The sequence below is a fragment of the Lycorma delicatula genome, chromosome 4, assembly GCF_047948215.1.
Source record: "Lycorma delicatula isolate Av1 chromosome 4, ASM4794821v1, whole genome shotgun sequence".
In the NCBI taxonomy this organism is placed as follows: domain Eukaryota; kingdom Metazoa; phylum Arthropoda; class Insecta; order Hemiptera; family Fulgoridae; genus Lycorma; species Lycorma delicatula.
Window position 1 is genome coordinate 82426074 of NC_134458.1, and position 24618 is coordinate 82450691.

The following is a 24618-nucleotide window of genomic DNA, read 5'->3' on the forward strand; positions in this document are numbered from 1 at the left end:
AAATTTTAAACCGTGGTCATTAAAGGCTCATAAGGTTCTCTAAAACCAAAGTTATTGATAATTGTTTTGAATACCTTATTGATAGTCTAGATAACAATAAGTTATTGTATATTTTTAGATCCCAGTAAGGTTACAGACAATGCAGATGCAACAACTCTACAACACTAAAACATTACGTGTTGGTCGTAATGTATAGAGATGGCTTAAAATGTTTTTCACCAGATAGATATCAGTATGTAGAGCTGAGTGATATAGTTAAATTTAATGTTATGAAGGTGAAGTCTGAATTCAGGAGTTCTGTATCAGGACATCATTCTTTATTCAGTACATAAATGGAAGGTAGGACTGGTTTGAGAATAAAGGTGTTATAAAATGAGGATCAGAGGAAAGGAAATGTGATGCTGAGTTTAGTGGATAATCTTAAATAAGTTTGGTTGACAGCTATATCATAAAGTAATTTTAATGTAGTAGAAACAGTAGTAGTAAATATCAGTAGTACTGCTATTAATAGTAAATAGTAGTAGTACTGGTGTAGTAGTAAAGCAGTAGTAAAACAGATCAGGTTGGGCAGTATTTGTGATATTTAACTTTCTTTGGCCACTAAACCACAGAAGCTAGTTTCTACGATCTTTCTAAAAAATTATAATAATTATAGTAGGCATAAATCCCTAATCAATAATCAAATGATAGAAAATGTAGAACTGACATTACATTTCCGGCTTGCTCTAAAGAATAATTTTAAATAAGAAAAAGTAAAGTATTCAAAATTAATATGTAAATAAAAGCGACTAATGAACCACAGATAAGACAAGATATATTAATACTATAAAAACAACTTGTATAGTATTCTGAAGAACTGCTTGTTTGAAGGATGATAAAATCCTAGTGGTCCAAGGAAAATCTATGAAAATGGTCCTTGCATATGAAAAATGTTAACATTATATGCAATTTTCTAATATAATTTTGACAGTTATTAGTTACTAATAACCAGAGCAGTTCATAATACTTAAACCAAACAAAAGAAGTAGCAAATATAAAATCAGCAGACTGATTTTAGATTTTAAAACACCTGGAAATTTAATGTATGTAGATAGCTCAAGGATAACAACTAATAATATATTCTGAACAGAATATATAAGAAATACAGTTTGAATAGCAAAACATATTACTCAATTTTGATTAAAAAAAATACATAAGAGACAAAGAATTATTTTAAGTGACACCAGTACCGTGAAAAATTAGATTCTTTACCAGAAATTAACATGACTAACAATCAAATTTTGCCTTAATTTCCATTCATATTCATTCTTCATTAAACAGCATATTTAACTTACAGTGTGTACTCATCCTATTTGTATCCTCCCATTAATTAGAAAAATAATTTTTTCAAATTGCACTAACAGTAATTGAGATTGGGGTAACATACTCAACATTAATGAAATCTTTTATTCATTAATACAGAATTACCATGACAAATAGCTTTTAATGCAAAATATTACCTCCTACAATGTCTTTTATATTACATTCTAGCATTGCACTGAACCACATTCATAGTAATTTTTATTTAAAAAAGACATACAAACCTAGTTTATCACCAATGCTTGAAACTTCATGCAAAGCTGCAGCTGCAGACGGTCCATTATCTGTAGCTACTTTATCACAATTAGGTGCAATTTTTTCAGATGGCATTTCTAAATCTTCTTCATCAAATACAACTGCATCCCTATTCCATAGTTCTTCATCAAAATGAGGTACTGGTGTACTACTGCCTTCTGGAGTCTTTATTCCACTGAAGAAAAATATATAAAGTTAGATTTATACTTTACTGGCTCTACACATTAATAAAAACTTAACATAAAAATATTTTTCCAAACATTTTTAATCTACACACTAGGTTGGTTGGATGCTTCCACACAACACAAAATTTCAGGAAGAGGAGGATGTCCCTTTAGGACATCTGAGCCTGTCTTGAGTAGCTCTTCATTTACTGAAAGGAAAACAATGTTGTGGCATATATTTAAGCTGGCCAACATAAAACCATTGATCAGTATATGATGCTTCCATTCTAGAAAAAAATTCCCTAATATCTTGTCTAAAATCCGTAGGAAGAATGTATACTTTCTTTGTCCAGATGGAGCTTTGAAGCCATTCTCTTGGTGGGGTTGTTTGTCTTATGCTGTATTACCTCCATAAGTAGATCATCATCCACCCCTTTTCCTATCCTTTCTTAACATTTAAGATTCTTCAACTTTAAGTCAGCTTCTAAAACATCAATGCTGAGGATGCAGGTACCTGAGAATGAGTATATCAGTTGTGTATCAGTACAGATATGGATCTATTGAAGTACCAATTGAGTAAAGCTAACTTAAAATATGTCATACAGAACAATGTAGCATAAATCATAATTAAATCTCCAGTTAAATATGTAATGTCTTATATATTTTTATTTCTGATAATAGATAAAAATTATAACAGACACAAACTAGAAATTAGAAACAAGCCTCACATAGATGTAAATGCTGACTTGTAAATCTGACATCAGTTTGGTATGTTCCAATGGCAACCACCCCATTCATTTATACTACAACAGATATCTGTCAATAATTCTCAAATATAGGATTAAAGTAATAAAATATACCTGAAATTTTCAATATCTTCAATATCAAGTAAATCAAGACGATCAAGGGGTGTTTCAATTTCTTCCTCGCTACTTGATTCACCTGATGATTCAGAACTAGATTCAGAACTGGATGATTCAGATGAAGAAGAAGAAGATGATGATGATGATGATGATGATGATGAGGATGAAGAACCATCACTTGACAAATGAGAAGGTATATGTGCTTCTGCTGCTGGTTGCAATGATGAGGAAGCACTCTTCGAAACATTTTCAGCATCTTGACCCAGTTCCACCTGTTAATAAATCAAACATATGCCCGTTTAGAAAAAGCAACATTATGATTCACGGTTAAAAATATAAGCATTAGTAAAAACCTGTACTGTCCTTTTCTAGTCATCATTATATTACATTCATGGGACAATTATAAAGACCTACTTTTTTATATGAAAATTAACTGTTATGTATTCCTTGGTCAACTATACCAAATTTTTTTTTCCATAATAATTTCTTAAAATTTTTCGTACTATTTTTTATTGCCATTTTAAATTGGTGTTTCATTGTTTTTTAATGGTATTTCATTCACAGTTTTTAAATTACTGTTTTTATTATATTGTAACAATATATGTCATTCAACATTTTCAATTTAACACATTTATTTTTACGTTATCAACTTGCCTCTTATGTGGGTCATCACCAATGACCTGCAAACTCCACAAAATCTGCAAAAACCACACATAAGTAAACACAGATTTGAAAAAGACGTATTTGTGAAGCCAAGATTCCGAAAATAAAATTCAAATCAATTTTAAGAGTTATGTTCAAATTTAATATTATAGTTAAACGAAACTTCAATTCTGGAACAATTCCTTCCAACAATTTCAGACAGATTATTTTTTCAAAGAGGAGTAGGTGTCAATTTTTTACAAGCATGCTTCTACATTACTAATGAGTACATTGATTAAAAAAAGGTTTTTGAAAAATATTAGTGATAGAAAAAACTTAATTCCCAGAATGTGGTTTAGAACCAGTTTCAGGTAAAGGGCTGGTGCAATATCACTGATTACTCATCTTTTCACTGCCACACAAAGCTTCTGGTTAAGCTGTTGTTATACTGCTACATCACACTGATGTATTACAGCAGCATACAAAAAGTGATTTTCTTGAAGAGTTTAGAAAGGTGTACACATATAGATTGAGTAAGAAATGAAAATATCTGTAGTAACATGCGAGTTTTATTGTACTTAGGAAAAAATAGTAATTATAGAAGCTAATGGGAGCAAATCTTCACACTGAAGAAAATATAATAAACCATGATCAACAGACTAAGATCACGGTAATGAAATGAGGAATTGTGTGCTAACTGATTAAAAGTTGATGTATGCTGATTCCCAAACAAGATTCATGAAGCACATGTAAATAATCACACTTTTTATGAAGAATTTTGATCATATTCAGGCGTAATAGGAGAAATCAGTTCTTTAACAAAAAAAAGAACTGTTGTGAGCACTCTAATGAATTTTTTTACTGCAACAGTACAATTAAAGTGTTTTTATTTTTTAGTTGTTTGTTTTAGTTTTAAATCTTGATACAACTTTAACACAACATTTAGTTATGTTGTTTTTAAATAGTGTTCCTTACTCAAACAGATAAGCCTGTTTACACCTTATTCATTCGTCTTTTTTTTAATTTTGACACGACACATTTTTTATACAATTTTGAACAATGCTCAGAGTTTGTTTTTAATCTGTTTGATGCTTAGGTGAAATTGAATGTTTCAGTGAGATGAAGAATGACGAAATAAGACGATGAATGTACATACAATGATGTATTAAGCCCTGGAAGTGCGATACAATCTTTGATGATGGCAGACTACCTTAGTAGCCAATATAAAAGGAAAAATACTAAATCAAATCAATTCACATAAATGATAATCAATTAATTCTTAACATAGTCAATAAATTCTTAAATTAATTTTTTATAGAAAAAGAAAAAAAAGAATCTTTTAATTACCTGTGACTCTGAATCTGATGCGTGAACAATTTCTTCTTGATCACTTCCATCATCTTGCAAAGAAGATTCGTCAAGAGGTGGAGGAGATGGCACCTTTATTTTTCTCTACAAAAAATAAAGTGAGCCAATAAAAACTAGTAGAATTTTTTCAAGAGCGTATTCAAAAGATACATACACAATACAAAAAGTCTTCCGAACTTTACTTCATTTTTAAGTAAGAGCTTTCTGTTTTCAAATGATAGAATACAAATAACACAAACATCAGTTAAAAGCATCAGTAACATTAACTGCATTACTAGAAAGTATATGTACTGAACAAATACAGATATTTCAAATCATAATTACAAATTTTTATCAAAAAAGTTTTTCCAGTTGTATAACTGCTGTATTGGACAACAGTTAAAAGAAAACCAACAACTAATGGATTAACATTTAATCTGGATTAGATTGATTCTATATGGAAGTTATTCAAACACTTGAACAACTTACAATCCTTTAGTTGTCCCATTGAACCCTTTTTGGTTATACAGTTTTGTTTTTAATCTTTTGTTCTATTTAAGGTTAACTTTTAATCAAAACATTAATTTTTTCTATAGATGCAAAAGATTTAGTATAAAAAAACTTTCAACTGAATTACAACTTTCTTCAAAATAAACTTGTATTATTTTTTTTATGGACAGTTGTAAGTACCTGTGATCCTGAATTCCATAAATAAAAGGTTTTTCTTGATCACCAAACCAAGATCAATTACTTCTTTATAATGCTTGTATTAAAATTTTAGTTATGCAACTTAAAATAATTTTTTTCTGGTGCTAATAAGTTTCAAAATCCAGTAACAAAAAGAATTTGCAATACAATCAACTTAAATAGGCTTAAAATGTTTCACAAAACTTATTAGCCATGTCTTATTTAATGAAGAAGCATCTGCATTATTTGGCATAGCATGATGCTGTACATATAATCTGAAATAAAATTTTAGTCTGAGGAACTAAAATTTAAGCTATGAGGTGATTTATTTGTTATCTTAAAAGATAATGTAACTCAATACTACTCATTGATCCCCCTAACAAAAAATAATGTCTGTTGATTTTTATACTTTCTGATACTTTGGGATTCCCTAAAAAAAAAGTTGATTTACCAGTGGAATCATAAAACTGATAATTTATATAGGACATCATGTATAAGGGTGTTGATTCTATTAAATCTTTAAAAACTTTAATCAGATGGGGTGATACTGAGGGGGGAATAGTACTTAGCCTATAAAAGAATAATATGAAAAAATAAAACCATTAAAAAACATCCCGACTCTTAAAAAACTAGTTTTTAACCTAAGTAAAGTTAAAAGGATTAAAATAATTCACAACTTCATCACCAGTTGTTGAAATTTTAGCAACCGTCATGATTTTTTTCTAATGTCACAATTTATGCTCCTGTGCTTAATAATGAAAGATCTACCATTTTAATACTGCCAATTTATCCAAACCTGGATACCTTAATTACTTAAAATAAATAGATCATACGATAATGTATCCCTTTTATCTGAGTAATCAAAAATACAACAATAAACTGCTTAAAAAACAAAGAAAACAATTGCAAATTAATTTTTTTTAAATAAAATAAAATTTTATGGAATATGACAATTTGCAATCTGCAAATACCTATACTGAATCGCATGCAGGTTCTACAGTCATAAATATGCTTTGGAGAACAGGTTGTGATGCTGAGTACTAGCTCTAAACCAGTGGTTCCCAAACTTTTCGGAGTTGCGGTGCCCTTTTTCAATTACAGTTTTTCCATGGCACCCTACCCAAGTAAAAGTATTACAACTCGTAAGTAAAAGATAAGAATAAATAAAACAACTCATGTATCTTCATTATTCTCTTACTTTATTAACATTACATTAATAATTATAAATGTCTTGGTTCAATTAATTATGAAGGTTTTACAATATTTCAAGGCACCCCTGTGAAGAGGCCATGGCTTCCTAGGGCACCACGGTGCACAGTTTGGGAATCACTGCTCTCAGCATATTATGGAACTACATATGTTATATACAAACTGCTTTCTTTAGATGGTAGTAAACTAAAACAGCTATAATGAATGAATAGTGAAATATTTATATAGCCTTATATAAATATTTCACTATATAAATATTTATACAAAGCTAAGTAGCCTTGCTTAGCTTTGTATAAATATTTCACTATTCAATGCTACCAATAATACAGTTTATTTCAGGAGATCAAGCAGTACAACTTTTCTTAGCTTAGGAATATTACAATCAGAAAAAGTTTACATATTATTTTATATATTAATCAGCAATGAAAACAGATAGCATATAGATAAATTTATTATTGTCCAGTTTGTAGAATGTAAACATATCTGTTTAATGAATATGCTAGCAATACAAAATTGAAAAAATGGAAAGATAGATTATCATCATCACTGACTGACTAAGCACATTAATATGTTTACCCTTTTTTATGAGAAGTTGTTAGCACTCAAGAAGAAGTAAGCCTAGATTACATATGATTTACATTACATAAAAATTGTTGAATCTTTATTTGTATATACACAATGAGAAGAGTAAGTTCTGTTCAAATGAACAATACAAAATCATTCATTATTCATCAACAGGTGTCTAAATACTTTGGAAAATATATGGGATGAGAAATTTGCCAGGGATTAGATGCAAAATATACTAGGATTACATTTTTTTTAATTATTTCTATTATTAAGTCAATGTTAGTAACTTAAAATAGCATTAAATAGCAATTAACTATAAACAAATAATACAAATGGCATCTGGGATTACAACCCAATTCCTAAAGCGGTAGTGAAAGCATCACCATTACAGAGAAGGGAAACATGTAATGAAAAAAATAACAATTAAAAAAGTGTCCATATATATATATATATATATATACCCTGAAAGAAGGCATTTTTGGAATAGCTGCCCTAAATCCAAGTCCTAAACCTCCTAGAGCGATTGGATCTAGTGTATCTCTATTGGCATCGAGTATCGTCATAAGACTCTGGCCAGAAGTACCACTGCTGCTAACACCTGATAACGGTCCCACAGCAGAAGATGAAGAAGCAGATTTTTCTGACTCCTGTGATGGATCTACTATAGCACTCTGAAAAGCGAATAAGAAACAAAATAATCACAATATGTTGCTATTTTCATAATCATGGAATCTGAATGAAAGATATTTCTGTTTTTTTTTTTTGGAGGAAAATATCTGCAAATGAAATAAGAAAAAAATTATACAGATATTCTAAAATAGCAAAAAAATCATGTGATAATCAAATAGAAAATTTACTAAATACATCTTTAAATTAAATTCTGAGAATAATAATTATAACTAACACCAAACAAGCATTTTTTTCAAGTTATACCAAGTGAAAAATAGCAAATGTATTAAATTAATGATTTAGTAGCAACTTGCATATACTCATAAGAAATGCCAGAGCATAATTTTCAAATGATTATACCTCTTTTATTGAAAGTTAACCATCTATTATATGACAGATAATCTAAAAAGTTACAAGAACAAATACGTTACAAAACTAAACTCCTATAATATAAACAGGACCAAATAGAAAGGTACCTTAGATTAGTCAATACTCAGTTTGAGTCCCACCTTTGAGTGTTATATTATGTAAAAAAAAAGAACAGGCCTTTTATTTTCCCTAGGTCACCAACCAACCTGCAATTTTTGCAGATTTGGAACTAACAGTTGCATAATAAATGATTACAGCACAATTTTTTTAAATACCCAATTTTTAATTTTTCCTTCTGGATATTTCAAAGTGTTGGCATTAAATTGCATACTCTTTAATTATAATTACTTTTAGTAATTTCAAAATCAAATTAGTTGAAATACTTACATGAACAGCGATAATCTAGTTGATCAAGAATAAGTTTATTTTTAATAGTTTATAAAAATAATTGAATAAAGTATACTTAACCTTTACATAAGCAAATCAGAACATATTCACTTATTAACAATTATCACCTAAGAGGCATCCCAGTACACAGTAAATTTTAATTTACTTCTCAGCCATTCCAGTTTATAACAATATTCAGTGGGGTACACACTAATAAATGTAAGCAACATGCTATGGAACTTCACCCAACCACTGTTTAACTTCAGTGTTCTGCTTAAACCAGTTTCTTATATGTGGCTTCAGATGTTAACATTTATTATTACTTCAGATCTCTCAACTTCTCTTACTTCATATCCTTTAGCTTTCAGGAAACTATTCCCGAACACTCCTACCATTGCAGAATCATCACAATGTTAAGAAAATGCATTTACTACCTCATCCAAGACAAAAAAAAAAGTAATTAAGAACTTATTTCTAGAAGAAAATGTTTATATTTTTTTGTGCTGAACTATAGAAGTCAGTGGAGAGAGATATCATTAATTCAAGACATAAATACAGTGTCCCTCACCATCTGTTTTAAGCACCTTAAAACAATGAACTTCTTCTGGCGATTAACTTGCGAAGTTGGATACCTACTCCTGTGGTTTATGTGCTTTTTTACAGCTGTGTCTTAAATCTGGTCAAATTAAAACTTCCTGATAAGGAATACTATGGATGAGACATTGTCATGACAATTCCAGTAAGATATTACCAAACCATGATTAAATTCAAAGTACTGTTTTCATATTAAAGACCTTAGTAACGATTCTGTTAATCTGATAAGCATCATATGAAGGATAATGAAATTATGTCTTATTGGTAAAATACTTGGGTTAATTTTGGTGATTATTATCAGTTTTAATATTTTATTTTGTAGGAAACTTTTGTAGATTTCCGCTTACTCTTAGTGTGCGGTTACTCATGTAGATGACACTGTGTAAAAATGAAAATTTTAACACAATATTCAAAGAGGTTTGGCATGAGATGAAATCTATGCCTACGAAGAGTTAATCTAATCAAATAAACATGTTTGACTCCATTGCTCCTGGAGAGGCCAGAGACTACATCACCCTAGAACTTCAATAATGGGGGGGAACTGACCTCTCATTAACAGTAAGGCTTCATGGTATAAGCAACACTGTCAGGTTATATAGGAATATTTCAATGAGGTTGCTTCATTCAATTACTAGAGATTAAGTTGCAAATCCTTAGTTCTTCTATGAAAGTGAATCCATTCACCACTTAAATTTTAAACACATGAGTGTTATAATGTACAGACACCAATCGTATAAGTGATCATGCAGCTAAAAAATTGCTCAGAAGTTGTAAACCACCCCAGCTACCAAAGGAGAGTATTTTATTTTCAAAGTTATTTTAATTATAATATAGTTAAAAATTAATCTTATTTTATAAATACAAAGCCAATTCTAATTGTTAAATTACCATGTAAGTAGACGTGCACTTGACTGGGTCCAGTAGATAGACTGTGTCAATCTTTTAACATATCCTTTCTTATACTTTAATATAAGTTTTAGATTTAATTTTAATAATAAAATAGTCACTAACTAAACTGTATGAGCAACTATTCCAAAAAATAAACTCCAGTTTATGCCATTATGCAACTCAGAGGGAAAGCGGAAGGAGAATGTTGGTTAATCAATTATCATTTATATATTTTATTTTGTGTTCAATTTCAGAACATGACTGTGATATTTAGGTGTCTGGTAAATCAAATTTATATTTACAAGAATTTCAAAGCTTTAAAAGCTTATAAATGTGATTTTCAATCGCTTCTGTGGAGAGCCCTAACTGTGTGATTGTAATTTAATAAATGTTATGTTATCGCATGCTTCTTGTTGATGTTCTTAAATCTGTATCTAATACTACTAACTATCTCATACAGAATATGATGTTTGCAGAGAATAAACAATATTATTATGAGCTATTACCAATCTCAATAACATTTAAAAAACAATTCTATATATAGTAAATAAATATTTAACAAACGTATATTTATCCTCACAGAATTTCAAGTAATCTGAAACTGTGATGGTTGTAGAAAGACATTTTTGTTATTATGGGACATCAGAACTGCTGCCAAAACTAAATATGCTATTTAAGACAGTTTTGAAGGGTCATCTGATCAACAAAATTAAAAAGACTACAACTGGAAAATATAACATCATCCCAGGAACATTAAATCAGTAAGTGTTACAGCATCTTGGTGCATATTTAAACAGACTGAATTGAAAGTAAAATAAAGAGATTTTATACAAAATGAATAACAGAAAATATGCATATATTTTCCCTTCAGGTAAAATTCAGAAATTTCCATTTTTACTTTGTAAGTGATTTGTAAAAAAAAAACAGATTCCAGAAGCATTAATTCAGAATCTTTTACAAAATGTAACACTTCAAAATTATACAAAGGTGAAAATTATATTTTGTAACAAAGAAGAAACAGAATTTGTGCTGAGAAAGAAAGTGGTAATAATGACAGCAAATATCATTTGATTTAGATTTATCCACAACATACTCATATCATTTTAAGAAAGTTAAATACATTATTATCACTTACATTATAATTTATCAGTAAAAAAAAAAAAAAAAATTAATTACACTGTATGTATATACGTATTTATTTTATGTTGAACTGAATAATGTTGAATCTAAATAATTTACTTTATATATTTTAAAAAAATACTATTGCAGTTACAATTTTAATATATATCCTATTTTCCAAATCTTAAAATCAGGATGCAAATTAAATGAGTCAATATAGTATTATTTACTATATTTGATAGTATTATATGCTTTTATTTTTGTTGAATTTAAGTTATTTTCAATTAAATCTATACTAGTATGATTTCTGTAATGTTATAAATGAGTCGGTAAAGAGGAATACACAAACTATTATAATAATGCTGCGGCTGCTGTAACGTTACTTTTTTAACAACTATCCTTTAATAAAATAAACATTTGAGTAGTTTTCCAGTATCTGATAAAAATAGTTCTTTCACAAATAAATATTCAACAAACATTTTTCAGGAGTTCCTTGGTTGTGCTTGCTAAGGTACTTGCAAGTGGTTCTTTGGAACTTCAATCCCTATACAGGGACTGCACAAAGTTTCCAACTATGATTGAGGTGACTATCAGGTATACCTGGACCTCCGAAAAATCCTGTAATTCAACCTTACTAATAAAACATTTATTTTTTTCAAATCAGCATTAGTTCACAACCTAATGATTTCACAATATGGAATAGTTTGGTAACAACCATAATAGGAAAAAAACCTGAAAGTCAGTACAAGATCCCACTAACCAAAGACATATTTAATAAAAATAGTTTCCATAGATTTTCCAAATTAAACAACACTGAATTTAGCTTCCATTGAATGCTAGCTACTAGTCTGTATTACCTGCTAATAATCATAATAGTTGTTGGGAGTTAAAATTAATAGAGAGAAATCTTTCAAACTAAAAAAAAAAAAAAAACATTTCCATATTAAATTAAAATACCTTGGCGTAAATTATATAAATTGTTCAAAATGGCTTAATTAAGAGTAGATTTAGAACTGATCCCACAAGAACCTATAATCTGACATATTATTTTTACAATTAACTTTTTTTTGGAGGTTTTATAACAGTTAAAATCTTCAGAAATTATTTTATTGTGAACTTAAAAAACAAACCCCACAATAATCTTAATAATAATTTAACTTCACTGAAATAAGTACGTTCAAGAAAATTATTTTTTAATAAACTGTAACACAAATGCTAAGCAAACATAAATGAAACAGAAGCAGTCAAATCATAAACATCCATTAAAATAATGAGCGTATACTAGAAACAAATATGTAGATAGGCACTTCCTATAAATAACATTACCTTAGACATATCAAGTTTCTCGTCCCACCATATCTCAAATGCTTTAAATGCAGTGCTTTCCACCATTTTCTTATTAAAATCTCTTTTCAGTATCTGTTTCAGCTCTGCAGTAATTCGATCAATAACAGCACTGAAACAAAATATAAAATAGATACTAAGAAATTAAATCTTACTGTATAAAGTATCAAGAATAGCTACATTTCAGTAAGGTTATATTAAATACCTTAATGACAAATGTTACAAGGGACATAAATTACTAGGGAAATAATAGCACTAAGTAACAACAAATAATTGAATTTATTTAATATCAGTTAATTTTAATCCGATAAAAGACGTACACTAGAGTATTAATAATCTAAATTAATTAGTATCTAGGTCAGATCAATATTTTATTTGTTTGAATTTATAACATGCTTCTTTAAAGTCATCATTCATATGACTGGTGTGATGCTATTCTCCATTCTCCTCTGTTCTGTTGTTAACCTCACCACATTTACTATACCCTTCATGCATAATTATGTTTCATATAATCAAACTGTTATCTTTTTCTATAATTTTTTTAATTGAATTTTTCTTCACATATCTCCACCACCAAATTAAAAAACCTGGATGTCTTAATATAAGGCCTACCAACCTAGTTTGTCTACAAGATCCTGCCACAGATCACTCTCTTTTAATAATTTTGAATCTTATTGACCTACCTAATTTCTTTAAATATCACAGTTCAGAGGTTTTTATATTTTCCATGTATGCTCCCCACATAAATATTTTCAAAAATCCTTTACTAATTTTTAGATTTATGTACCAGCAGATTCCTTTCTGAATGAAATATGCCTTTGCTTGAGCCAATCTGTTTTTATCTACACATTACTTTGTTCATTTGTAATTTTATTTCCTAAATAAAATATACCCATTTCTACATATTATGTTTCCCTATCTTAATATTTAATTGTAATTATCCTCCTTTCTATATCACATTTAATTATTTTTGTTTCATTTTTATTTATTTTCAATTTGAAGTTCTCTCCTAATAACAAATCCTTACCATTCAATATTTATTGTATATCATCTTTGGTTTCTACTAAAAGAACAACATAAACAGGAACCTTAACATCCTGATTTTTTCTCCTCAGATAGGAGGAGACATCATGGTCAAATTTTTTCTTCAATTCCTGTGTTGCTTCTTCTATGTACAAATTAAAAAACAATGAAGGCAGCTATCTGATTCTTGTATAGATTATAATAAACTATCTTCCCAACATTTATGTCCTAATTTTCTTAAAATTTTAAACATTCTATTTCATTCTACATTATCAAATTCTTTCTCAAGACCTACAAACGACATGCAAGTGGCTTTATTCTTTTAAGTTGCTTTCTAAAACTAATCTGAGGACTAGAATAGCCTTTTTCTTACCAATGCTCTTTCTGAAACCTAGTCTTTATGTAATTTTTTAAAAATTACTAACAAAAAGCCCAGAACTGATATCATCTGTCTTCCTCATTGTCATCATTCATGCTAGGACAAATTTTGATTGATTTTATAATTTTATCCTCAGTTAAGAAAAGGAAAACCTGCCACCTCAGAAACATTTTGTAACCAATCTTTTGCATCTCAACATCACAATCTCTAATCTAAAAAAAGTGAATGAAAAATATTAGTCTTTTCCTTTAATATTTGTACCTCATCATTAGTTCAAGCCTATTTGTACTTCCTCTGCAAAATACCACAATTTTTCTCCATTCGTTATGTAAATTAGACAATGTATATATTTTAAGGTCCTAATTCCTTAAAACAGAATAAAATTTTCATCTTTTCCATTTGTTTCACATGGTTTTTTTCTAATGAAACCCAGAAGAACGTTCACAACAAGTAAAAGCTATAAATATACAATATGTAGGGCAAGCTGAATGATCAGATTTTTATGCTCTAATGTATTTTCACATTTAAAATAATAACACTGATCAACATAAAATCTGGAACTGAAAAGGGAGTAGGTGTTCTACATAGTATTTTATACGCTGAATCTGAATATGTATTCCAAAACAACCCATCATATAATGTTCTTAAGTTACAACCCCTTAAATGTTTTTGTTCAATCATTCATAGAACAAACAATACAAATAAGTTAGTACACCTGTATGTTTGCTCATTCACATCTGGTTTATATTGTGATGCATGCTGTAAACCTATATTATTTGATTTATAACAGTCGAATGAAGTCATTTCATGTCAAGCCAGACATGTATAGACATGTCAGTGAGTCAATGAGTAATTCAACATATTGTTCAGTACAGTTCAGCTCTTGGTATGACTTGCTGTGTTTTTGATTGTGGCAGTGGTTTTATCATACACATATTAAAAGATTTTTTCATAAGTGTTGCCATAAATTCAGTGAAATATTTTTATGACAAACAACTTTTGGTATTATTTTACTGAACATCAAGATTTGTTAAGTTGTGTGTGTGTGTGTGTGTGTGTGTGTGTATGTATGTGTGTGTGTGTGTGTGTGTATGTGTGTGTTTCATGCTGTGTTTTATTACACTCAACAGTGAATAATTTTATGAACTATTTTAAATAATTAGGTATTTATAAATTAAAACTTAATTATTTTTATAATTAAGTAAGTATTTTTGTAAAATTTCGGTTTACTTTCATTCATTAAAACATTTTGAATTTTACAATGAATAAAAACTGGGCTCGTAAAAATTCTCCAAATATTTTTTGTTATGTTTTGCGGAGAATTCACCACAAAAAGCAAATAAAAACCACTATCAAATCTGCTTACAAAACCTGATTAAAAACATGAAAACTGATTACAAACATTATTTTGAGTGTCCCTTGAGAGAATTTATTAAATAAGGATACTAACATTTCAGTACATAGAAATCGAAACGAAAATTTGCTGAAATACTTTAGAAGAGATGGTTTAATTTGTTTCTGCTATGTTGTTAGGGGGCTAATGTCTGAACTGGACATTGAATATATGTTATTCATGATTGGTGTTTATTTATAAACTCATCAAAAAGAAGCTTAAAGGCAGTGTTGTTGCATAACTTAAATAAGTTTACTTCTATATCGGTAGCACGTGCTTTAGGAAACATATGAAAGTATCTCAAAAACTTTAAAAGCTAAAGTATGATGAACACTCATGATGAATCATTGCTGACCTGAAAGTGACAGGGCTTAGTCTTGGCCTTCGGAGTGGCTTTACAAAATATATGTGTTTCTTGTGTTTGTGGGATAGTTGGGCTACAGATAAACACTATGCAGTTAAAGACTGGCCAAAAAGAAATCAGTTTACTACAGGAAAGGAAAATGTTGTCAACATTCCCCTTGTCAAAGCAGATCGTATTATTTTACCACTTTACACATAAAACTAGGCCTGATGAAGAATTTTGTAAAAGCATTAGATAAAGATGGAGATGGCTTTAAATATTTAGATGAGATTTTTTCACAATTAAGTGACGCCAAATTAAAAGAGGGAATATTCAATGGGCCAAAAATAAGAAAATTAATTCGTGAAAATGTACTTGACAGCAAACTGAATCCTAAAGAACTAGCAGCATGGAAGTCATTCAAAGATGTTGTTACTGGTTTTCTTGAAAAAAAAATCTGAAAATCATGATCAGCTTATAAATGAACTCTTAGTGAACTACACAAATTTAGTCTGCAAAATGTCACTGAAAATTCATTTTTTACATTCTCATTTGGACTTTTTTTAAACTTGGGTAACATCAGTGACAAACAAGAAGAAAGGTTCCACAAGACATATTGCAGACGGAACAACGTTATCAAGGCAGATGGGATGAATCTATGATGAGTGATCTACTGCTGAATGATAAAAAGAGAAGACTTCACTGAACACAAAAGGAAAATAAGAAAAAAGAAATTAAGATAAATGTAAATGTATGCAAAATAAAGGTAGGAATTTTAATTATAATTATTATTATAATATTTGTATTCTCTTATTTAAGAAGTTTCTCAATATTTTAAAGGGTCATACCTAAAAATTTGAGGGTGATGAAGAAAAACTGAGTTTATTTTAAGATTCAGTTTAAAAAATACATTCTAATTCACCTACTTTTATCTCAGTTCCAATTTTTTTTTTTGTTGACCTGTGTAATTAATATAATATAATATTAAAAACACCTTACCAATAAATTATTTGATTCCTCAAACATTTTCGGCTATTCTGACATCTTCAGGAGGAATTAAAAATATTTAGAATTAAAATACATAAAATTCACAAGATACAATTAGAGACATAACAATTGATCATCATAAAATAAAAACTTTGTAAATGTTAATGTCACAAGTTAAATTAAAATAATTACGTCTGTTTTGTAAGAGTGTCACAATTTTTATGAATTCTGTTGATTGTGGAATAAGTTTAGCCAACTTAATAAGTTTTGTTTATTATTTGTTTATATAAAATGTCACCTTTGAATCTAATTTGTTAATTTATTATTTATGTGGAATTTTTCCAGATTAATAGTATTATACAAATTATTAGAGTACTCTAATATTTCTATAAATTTATCTGGATTATAATTATGCTTAGAATCTAAAATATGTTAAGCAAAATTCTAACGGTCTTTGTATTTCTTTGTTATGCAATTGATATGTTCTTTAGCTCTGATTACAAAGGTACGATTAGTCATACCAATATATCGTAAATCGTAATCTTCACATTTTAAACTGTATAAACCTTGTCCGTTCAAATCATATTTATTTCCAGTTATTAGAGTTTTAGTTTGATCTCTATTACTTAAATAATTTATGATTTTATTATTAGTGGTATATGCTGTCTTTAAATTAAATTATTTATATATTTTATTAAATTTTCTATACCTTAAATTAGATTTTATTTTTACATATTCATTTCCTGAATTATTATGTTTTAGTTTGATTTTTTCCTCTAATAAATACTTTATTTTTTAATTTGAATATAATTTGTGTATTAAATTATCACTACATCCATTCGATGTGGCTATGTAATTAATATTATTTAATTCGTTATTTAATTATATAGTATTATGTTTAAGATATTTAATTTCTCTGCAAGTTAACTTTGAAAAACTCTGAAAAAACTTAAAAAATGAATTACCTGCAATAAAACAGTTTTTTTTTTTAATATTGCATAAAATGAACTGTTACCATTACATGGTTGATTTAAAACTATTTTAAATCATCTATTAAGACATATTCTAGTGATTTTTTTAAAAATGTTTTTATTTTTAGTTAGCAATGTAGTATTGATATCTACTATGGATGAAAAATCCATACAAATAAAATTATACTTACTTGATCGTTTGCATGTGCGGTTGATGATTTGCAATACGTGGCTTCACTTCTTGAGGAGGAAGAGGTAGTCTATTTGGAAAAGGATGAGGATAATGTCCTGATGGACCTGGAGGTGGGTGCTGAAATGGAGGTGGTATACCAGGTGGAAAATGGGGGTAGGGTGGAGGAGGATGAGGATACGGGTATGGCCGTTGCCAATATGGCTCTGGAGGATAAGATGGATGGGTTCCATGTGGTGGAGGATGGAAATACGGAATTGGAGGAGGTGGAAAATGTGTGGGTGGAAATGTAAAATTTGGTGGAGGAGGGGGAGGTGCCTGAGTGGTGAATATATTTGGTGGCTGTTGAGGTAACTCAACAATTTTCTCATCACCAGAACTAAGGCTGGATAAACTCATTCTATCATCAAGCTCATCTTGGGTAGGGGTTTTCTTTTCATTATCTTCATAGTCAGAATCTTTTAATTTAGTACTCTTTGGACTAATACGAGTTAAAATTTCATCTTCACTCGAACTTATTTCACTATGAAGAGGATCATCTCTATTTAACTGCTTGACAGCTTTTTCCAAAAATCCAGCCGTTTCAAGTTTCTCTTTTTCTTTAGCTTCTTTTACCTGCTGAAGTCCTCTTCTAAACCACTCATGGTATATTTCTTTGGAAAGAAATGGTGAGGGAGGAGTGGAAAGAGGTTCTTCAGGATTGTCTTTAATTTTCAATTCATCTTCATCATCTACACCTGGAGGTGGTGGATGTCGCATTTTAAACAATTCATCTCCGGAATCACTTGAAGATTTCTTTCTTTTTTTACCTTTACTTCCACGTAAACTTTTAAGGGGCGACTTGTTTATTTCTTCATCAGAATCACTGCTCATGATACGAAGGAAAGGTGGAGCCATGCCACTTCCTGTCCGATCTTTAAGCAACATTTCTATTCTAGTATCCAAATCTAGGGGTTTTGCAGGTTCAGGGCTTTCACTTCTTCTACACACCTGATTTGGTATAGATTTTCTCTGTTTTTCTGGAGAAAATACAACTGTTGGATTTGATGGTGCAGTGTTCCATGCAGGAGGTGTATGGTGTACAGGGGCCAGAGTATGTGTGTTTGGTGTACAACCCGGTAAATGAACGTGACTATCAATTTGTAAGGGAGGTCGAATAAGAGGATCTGTAGCAGGATGACGAAGGGAAGGAGGATGTAAATGTGGATTTACAGGAGGACGACAATGGGCTGGGTGTAAATGAGGATCTGGTGGACGATGATGATGGTGATGAAGGTGAGGATCTGGTAATCTATGAGAAACTAAACCATGGGGGTCAGGAGGTGCATGATGAGGAGGAGGAGGAGGAAGGGTATGTTCTGTCGTTGGATGATGTGTAAGAGCAAGTGAATCACCTGGATGGTGACCCGAATGACTTAAAGGCTCAGAGGGATCCCAGTGAGGCCTAACAGTATTCTGGCTGTCCACCCATGGCGGACCTGTCCAGTGATTCTGTTGTGGATGAGAAGGAGGCAGCATAGGAGGAAACGGAGGTCTATTCTGTAAAGAGGTATATGGAGGAGGTGGTGGCGGGTAATGATATGAAATTGGAGTGCTACTGCTGCTATAGCTACTGTTCGGTGTGAATGTTCTTTCCGATCCTACATAACTGCTGCTGTCACTTGGAGCCGAATGGTATCCTATATCACTAGTAGAGGAATCCACTGATGCACAAGGAGTCGGATAGTCTCTAGGTGTTAAATTATTTACTCTGTAGTTTGAGGTAGTTGCTCGAACATTACTTTTTCTATCTTCTTTCTCAATCCAACTGGCATCAGTGTCATCACTATTTGTAAGACTGTTAGTACTACCAGAACTAGAGGTGGTCTTTTTCCCTAAATGTATTGCTGATGGCTTGTTACTTGATTCATCCTTATCAGGAAAACTTTTCAGCCTTTTACTGGCTTCATCTTTAGGTGTATCCTGAATCCCATCTCTTTTATCTGATTTCTTATCCTGAGTATGCTGCAAAAATATTTTGCGACATTCTTGTCCTGGCAAAAAACAAATAAAATATTAGAACATTGATGATACAATTACAACACAACCATACTGTCCTTAGCAATTAACATTTACTTCCTGTAAAATACATACACATTTAAAAACAAAAACAAGGAAATACAAAAAATTTAATTAACTTAAAGTACACAGTGAATGTAATCAAATCATAAAATAAAACATCCAAGTTCTTGTTAAGGAAAAAATCCAAAACTTGTTTATAATATTCTTAACATTCTATGACACATGCTGTTAACTGTCATTACAGAAAACTTTCTCCAGGTTAACAAGTGTCATTTGTTTTACTTATTTTCCTTTATTCTGCCATCCAAGACTAAATAATATAAGGAGTAAAATTTTACACATGTATTTGTTGCACTTTTTTTTGTTGAACTGAGTAATTATAATTTTTATCAACTTTCTCTTCCATCCAATTCATCTAAACATTATTTCAGCTACTAATTATGATTCATTTAATTTAGGAGTATTCCATTTTAATTCAACAAATTTCCAAACATTTTATTGCATCACTGTTTTTAATTTTGATGATATCTGGTATATGATAACTACCCACCTTGTAGTGGCCAAAAAAACTATTTTTTTATATTTAAAAAAAAATTTTCTTGAGTAATAGACTCTTTTCTAACTTGCAAACAGGTAAAAACAGTCATTTTTTGTGCACTCTTATTTTACATCATACAGAGGTCAAAAAGGGCTTTTTGGAAAGAGTAAAGGTGTAACTTCATCTTAGTGGACTCAATATTCATTTTGTTACATAACCAAATATTGTAATGTTTACTGAAGTTACATTTACAAATTGTTCTTTTCAAATTTTGGGCCCAAAATATATAATGAATGGCTTAGGGTAACAGGCTTATTTTTTATCTTTTAACTGTTAGAAACTAGAAGTACTTATAAAAAAAACTGAACTGTTACCGAGCATCCCTCATTAAAAAAAAAAATGGCCTCTAAATCACAAGATTTTGAAAATATCTCATTTTTGGGACCCAAAAACCTCATATGGGACAGGTGGCAAAAATCTGAAACGTTTACAGCAGTAAGCACTTTTTATGTAATTTAAAACCATATAAAATTTATTTTGTTATTAAAGGGGTTGACGAGTAATGAAGCCATCAAAACCGCTGAAAACACTGTTCCTTCTAACTATGAACAATGTATCCAAAAAATTCACAGCATGTATTTTTTCAGATAATAATGTAGGCCTACTATACAAAATATTCTGATATGTCTATAATGAGATAGCTTATATTCTCGATAGTTTGTTACTTATAGTATGACTCACATACAAACTCATGTTTAAACACGAAAGTGAATAGAGAAGCATGGACATGAATGTTTGTGTAATTCTGAATATAAACATTGTAAAAGGCTCAGTTACTGTTTTAATTTCAATGTGATGTCCTGTATTGTTGCTAGTGTTAATACTGTAACGTACTCTTGTTTATAAAGTAATTTTATTAGGAGTGAACTTCACTTTTATGCGATATCTTTTATTTTTAATTTTATTGATTAGAGAAATTTTTATTTTAGCTGTAGAGAAACTGGGATAAGACAAAGTGAGGTGCAATTGGTAGTTTTATAATTTAACTGTATTGTTATTGTAAGAACCCTTGCATTTTATAAAAACAGATTATGATTCAATTGGCATTCACACTGAAACAGTATGTTACAAATTGACTTACAATAGATCTTCAATATTGCACAATATTTTAGAGTCTACTGAACAGCAAATAACATTGAAATCTTTATGAAGGGGATGTGCCGAAATAAAAAATATCTGTACTTTTCATAAAACTGAATATTTAGATAAATATTTTCATATTAATGGGAAAAGTTGCTCTGACTCATTTAGCTGTCACACTAAACCGGTTAAGAAATCTCTTTGAGAAATATCTTTGACACTTTCAACAAGCAATCCAAATTTAAAATTAATTCCAGGCAGAGCACTGTGTACAAAATACTTAATCAAAAAAAAAAAACAAGAAGATGATACAGAAAGCGAACCAGAATGTAAAGATATATTTGAGCCTCAATTGTTATAGTCAAGTCAGTGAATAAAGCTTGTTCAGCACTTGGCATTTCCCCCCGTTAAGGTTCAAAAATTATCAAGCAGCGCAAAAAAACCAATTTTAAAAAATAGTTACAAAAATAGTTAAGTCAATTACCAGCAAATTAAACAATTCATTTGATTTAAATATTTCAACAGAAGAAAACAGTTTAGTACCACAAAATTAAGCTGATTTAGGTAAGGAATGTGAAGAATTAATCATTAAAATAAAGGATACAATGAAAAGAGTTACATCAATCCAGGAAAAAATTAATAGTTTAAGTTTATTACCAAGCAGCTGAAGCAATCAAAAAATTCAAAATGAGTTTAGTATTCATCAGCATTTAGCCCATCAATCCAAACAATTAGTTAAAACAAGTGGAATTTTGCCACAAATAGGTAAAAAGAAACCCAGTCACATAATTTATGAAAATGTTATTAAATGTGTCCATGATTTTTACCAGAATGATGAGCACAGCCGAATGATGCCAGGCAAGAAGGAAAGAAGGATTGTGTCTGTAAGACAAGCTGACGGGAAGAAAATTATAATTCAAAAAAGGTTTATCTTATGTAACTTAAAAAAATTGTTCACAGCCTTCAAAGAAAAACAAAATGTAAAAATTGGTTTTTCAAAATTTGCTGATTTAAGACCAGAATTTTGTGTTCTGGCCAGTGGGTCAGGTAGTCATTCTGTTTGTGTGTGTATCACCCACCAAAATGTAAAACTCATGTTATCTGCTCTAAAAATGAAATTTGATTATAAAATTCTCCTTTCAACTATGGTATGTGATGTAGAAAATGAAACGTGTATACCGTCACAGTGTGAAAAATGACCAGGCACTAATGAAGTACTCAGATTATTGCAAGAGAGCTTGGATGATTTAGATTCTGAAATTATCTTTAAACAGTGGATTTCTGTTGACTGTTGTGAACTAACTACTCAAACTCTTTCATTTCAAGAGTACTTATATACACTTACTGAAAATTTAAGTCTAAAAAGGCATCATTTTGTTGCAAAGAAACAACCTAATTTCCTCAACATTAAAAAGGAAAACTTGTTGGAGGGTGAATGCATTGTAATAGGAGACTTCTCTCAAAATTTTCCTTTTGTGATACAGGATGAAGTCGTCAAATCACAGGTCAAAAACTTATACCACAGTACATGCATTTCTCATATATTTTAAAAAAGAAGGAAAGTTACAAAACCAAAGATACTGTGCGATTAGTGAGTACTTGAAGCACAATATTACATCATTCTTCTGCTTCCAAAAGCAAGTTACAAATAAAGTAAAAACACTGTTACCACAAGTTAAACAATTTTTTTATTTTTCTGATAGCTCCATAGCCCAGTACAAAAACAAAAAAAATTCATAAATTTGTGCTACCATCAAGATTTTGAAATTGCAGCTGAATGGCATTTTTTTTGCTTCATACCATGGAAAAGGAGCATGTGATGCTATTGGTGGAACTGTAAAAAGGAACGTGACTAAAGCAAGCCTTCAAAGGACAGTATCAACAATCAAATTGCTATACCTTCTGAAATGTACAATTATTGCAAAGACAATATTAAAAATATAACATTTATTTTCTGCTCTAATAAAGATGTTCCAGAGACTGAAGAATACTTCAGTTCTCGTTATTAGGTAATCACAACAGTCTCAGAAACAAGATCCTTTCACAGTTATGTTCCAAAAAGTCAAAAATGTATTCTGAAAGTCCAGGTTACCTCTGAATCAGAAACATTGACATTAGTATCGGTACACAAGGACATTAGTGTTTCTGATTGCTTTATAGGTTTACCAAAGCCAATATGTAAAAATTATGTCTGCTGTGTATACAATGGGATGTGGTGGTTAGGCAAAGTCATTGAAGTCAAAATACAAGAAAATGAAGAGAAATATTGAATACACTTTTTCCATCCACAGGGTCCTGGTACTTAATTTAAGAAATCATTGAGGGATAGTCAAACATAGGTTCAGCTGGAAAATATATTAAAGAGTTTCACACCTTCAGAGCTTTTTCTATCCACGACCTGAAGAGGACATTACAACATTACAACAAAGATGAACGAGTACTAATCAGTTCTACTCAATAAAAAAAAAAAATGGCATGAGCACTAAGTTATGTTAGTTAAGTTTGTTATCAAAAAGTACAAAATTTGTTCATAACTTCCAGTAGCAGGAGTAAAATAGTTAAATTGAACAACTTGTTAATTTATTTGAATTATTATTTATCATTCTGTAATTGACTATTTATTAATAATCAATTTATTCATTCTAATGAGTTTGGTTATAATTTTTATAATTTGAAAAAATTCATAACATTAGTATTTTTGGATACGTTGTTTACAGTTAGAAGGAATGGTGTTTTTAGCAGTTTTGTTGGCTTGATTACTCGTCAATCCCTTTGAATAACAAAATAAATATTATATGGTTTTAAAGTACATGAAAAGTACTTACTGATGTAAACATTTCAGATTTTTTCCAGCTGTCCCACATGTGATTTTTGGGCCTCAAAAATGAGACATTTTCAAACTTTTATGATTTGGCGGCCATTTTGTTTAACGAAGGACACTTTGTAACAATCCATTTTTTTTTTTTTTTTTTACGTACCATTAGTACATAAGAGTTAAAATGTAAAAACAGGCCTGTTACCCATAGCCTTTCATTATTTATTTTGGGCCCAAAATTTGAAAAAAAAAACAACCTGTAAACATAACTTCAGTAAACATTACAATATTTGGTTAAGTAACAAAATGAATTTT

The 24618-nt window shown here is 29.9% G+C and overlaps 1 protein-coding gene across 1 annotated transcript in view; it reads right to left on the minus strand.

Moving 5' to 3' along the window:
* The window catches only part of Set1 (SET domain containing 1), an 82071-nt gene that overhangs the window by 36735 nt on the left and 20718 nt on the right, over nucleotides 1-24618 (minus strand). Inside the window, exons 5-10 of the mRNA XM_075363442.1 lie at nucleotides 17751-19782; nucleotides 12446-12575; nucleotides 7555-7764; nucleotides 4631-4735; nucleotides 2639-2913; nucleotides 1584-1789 (exon numbers count right to left, since the gene is read on the minus strand). Coding sequence (XP_075219557.1) covers nucleotides 1584-1789; nucleotides 2639-2913; nucleotides 4631-4735; nucleotides 7555-7764; nucleotides 12446-12575; nucleotides 17751-19782 — 2958 coding nt within the window. The remainder of the gene's footprint in view (nucleotides 1-1583; nucleotides 1790-2638; nucleotides 2914-4630; nucleotides 4736-7554; nucleotides 7765-12445; nucleotides 12576-17750; nucleotides 19783-24618) is intronic.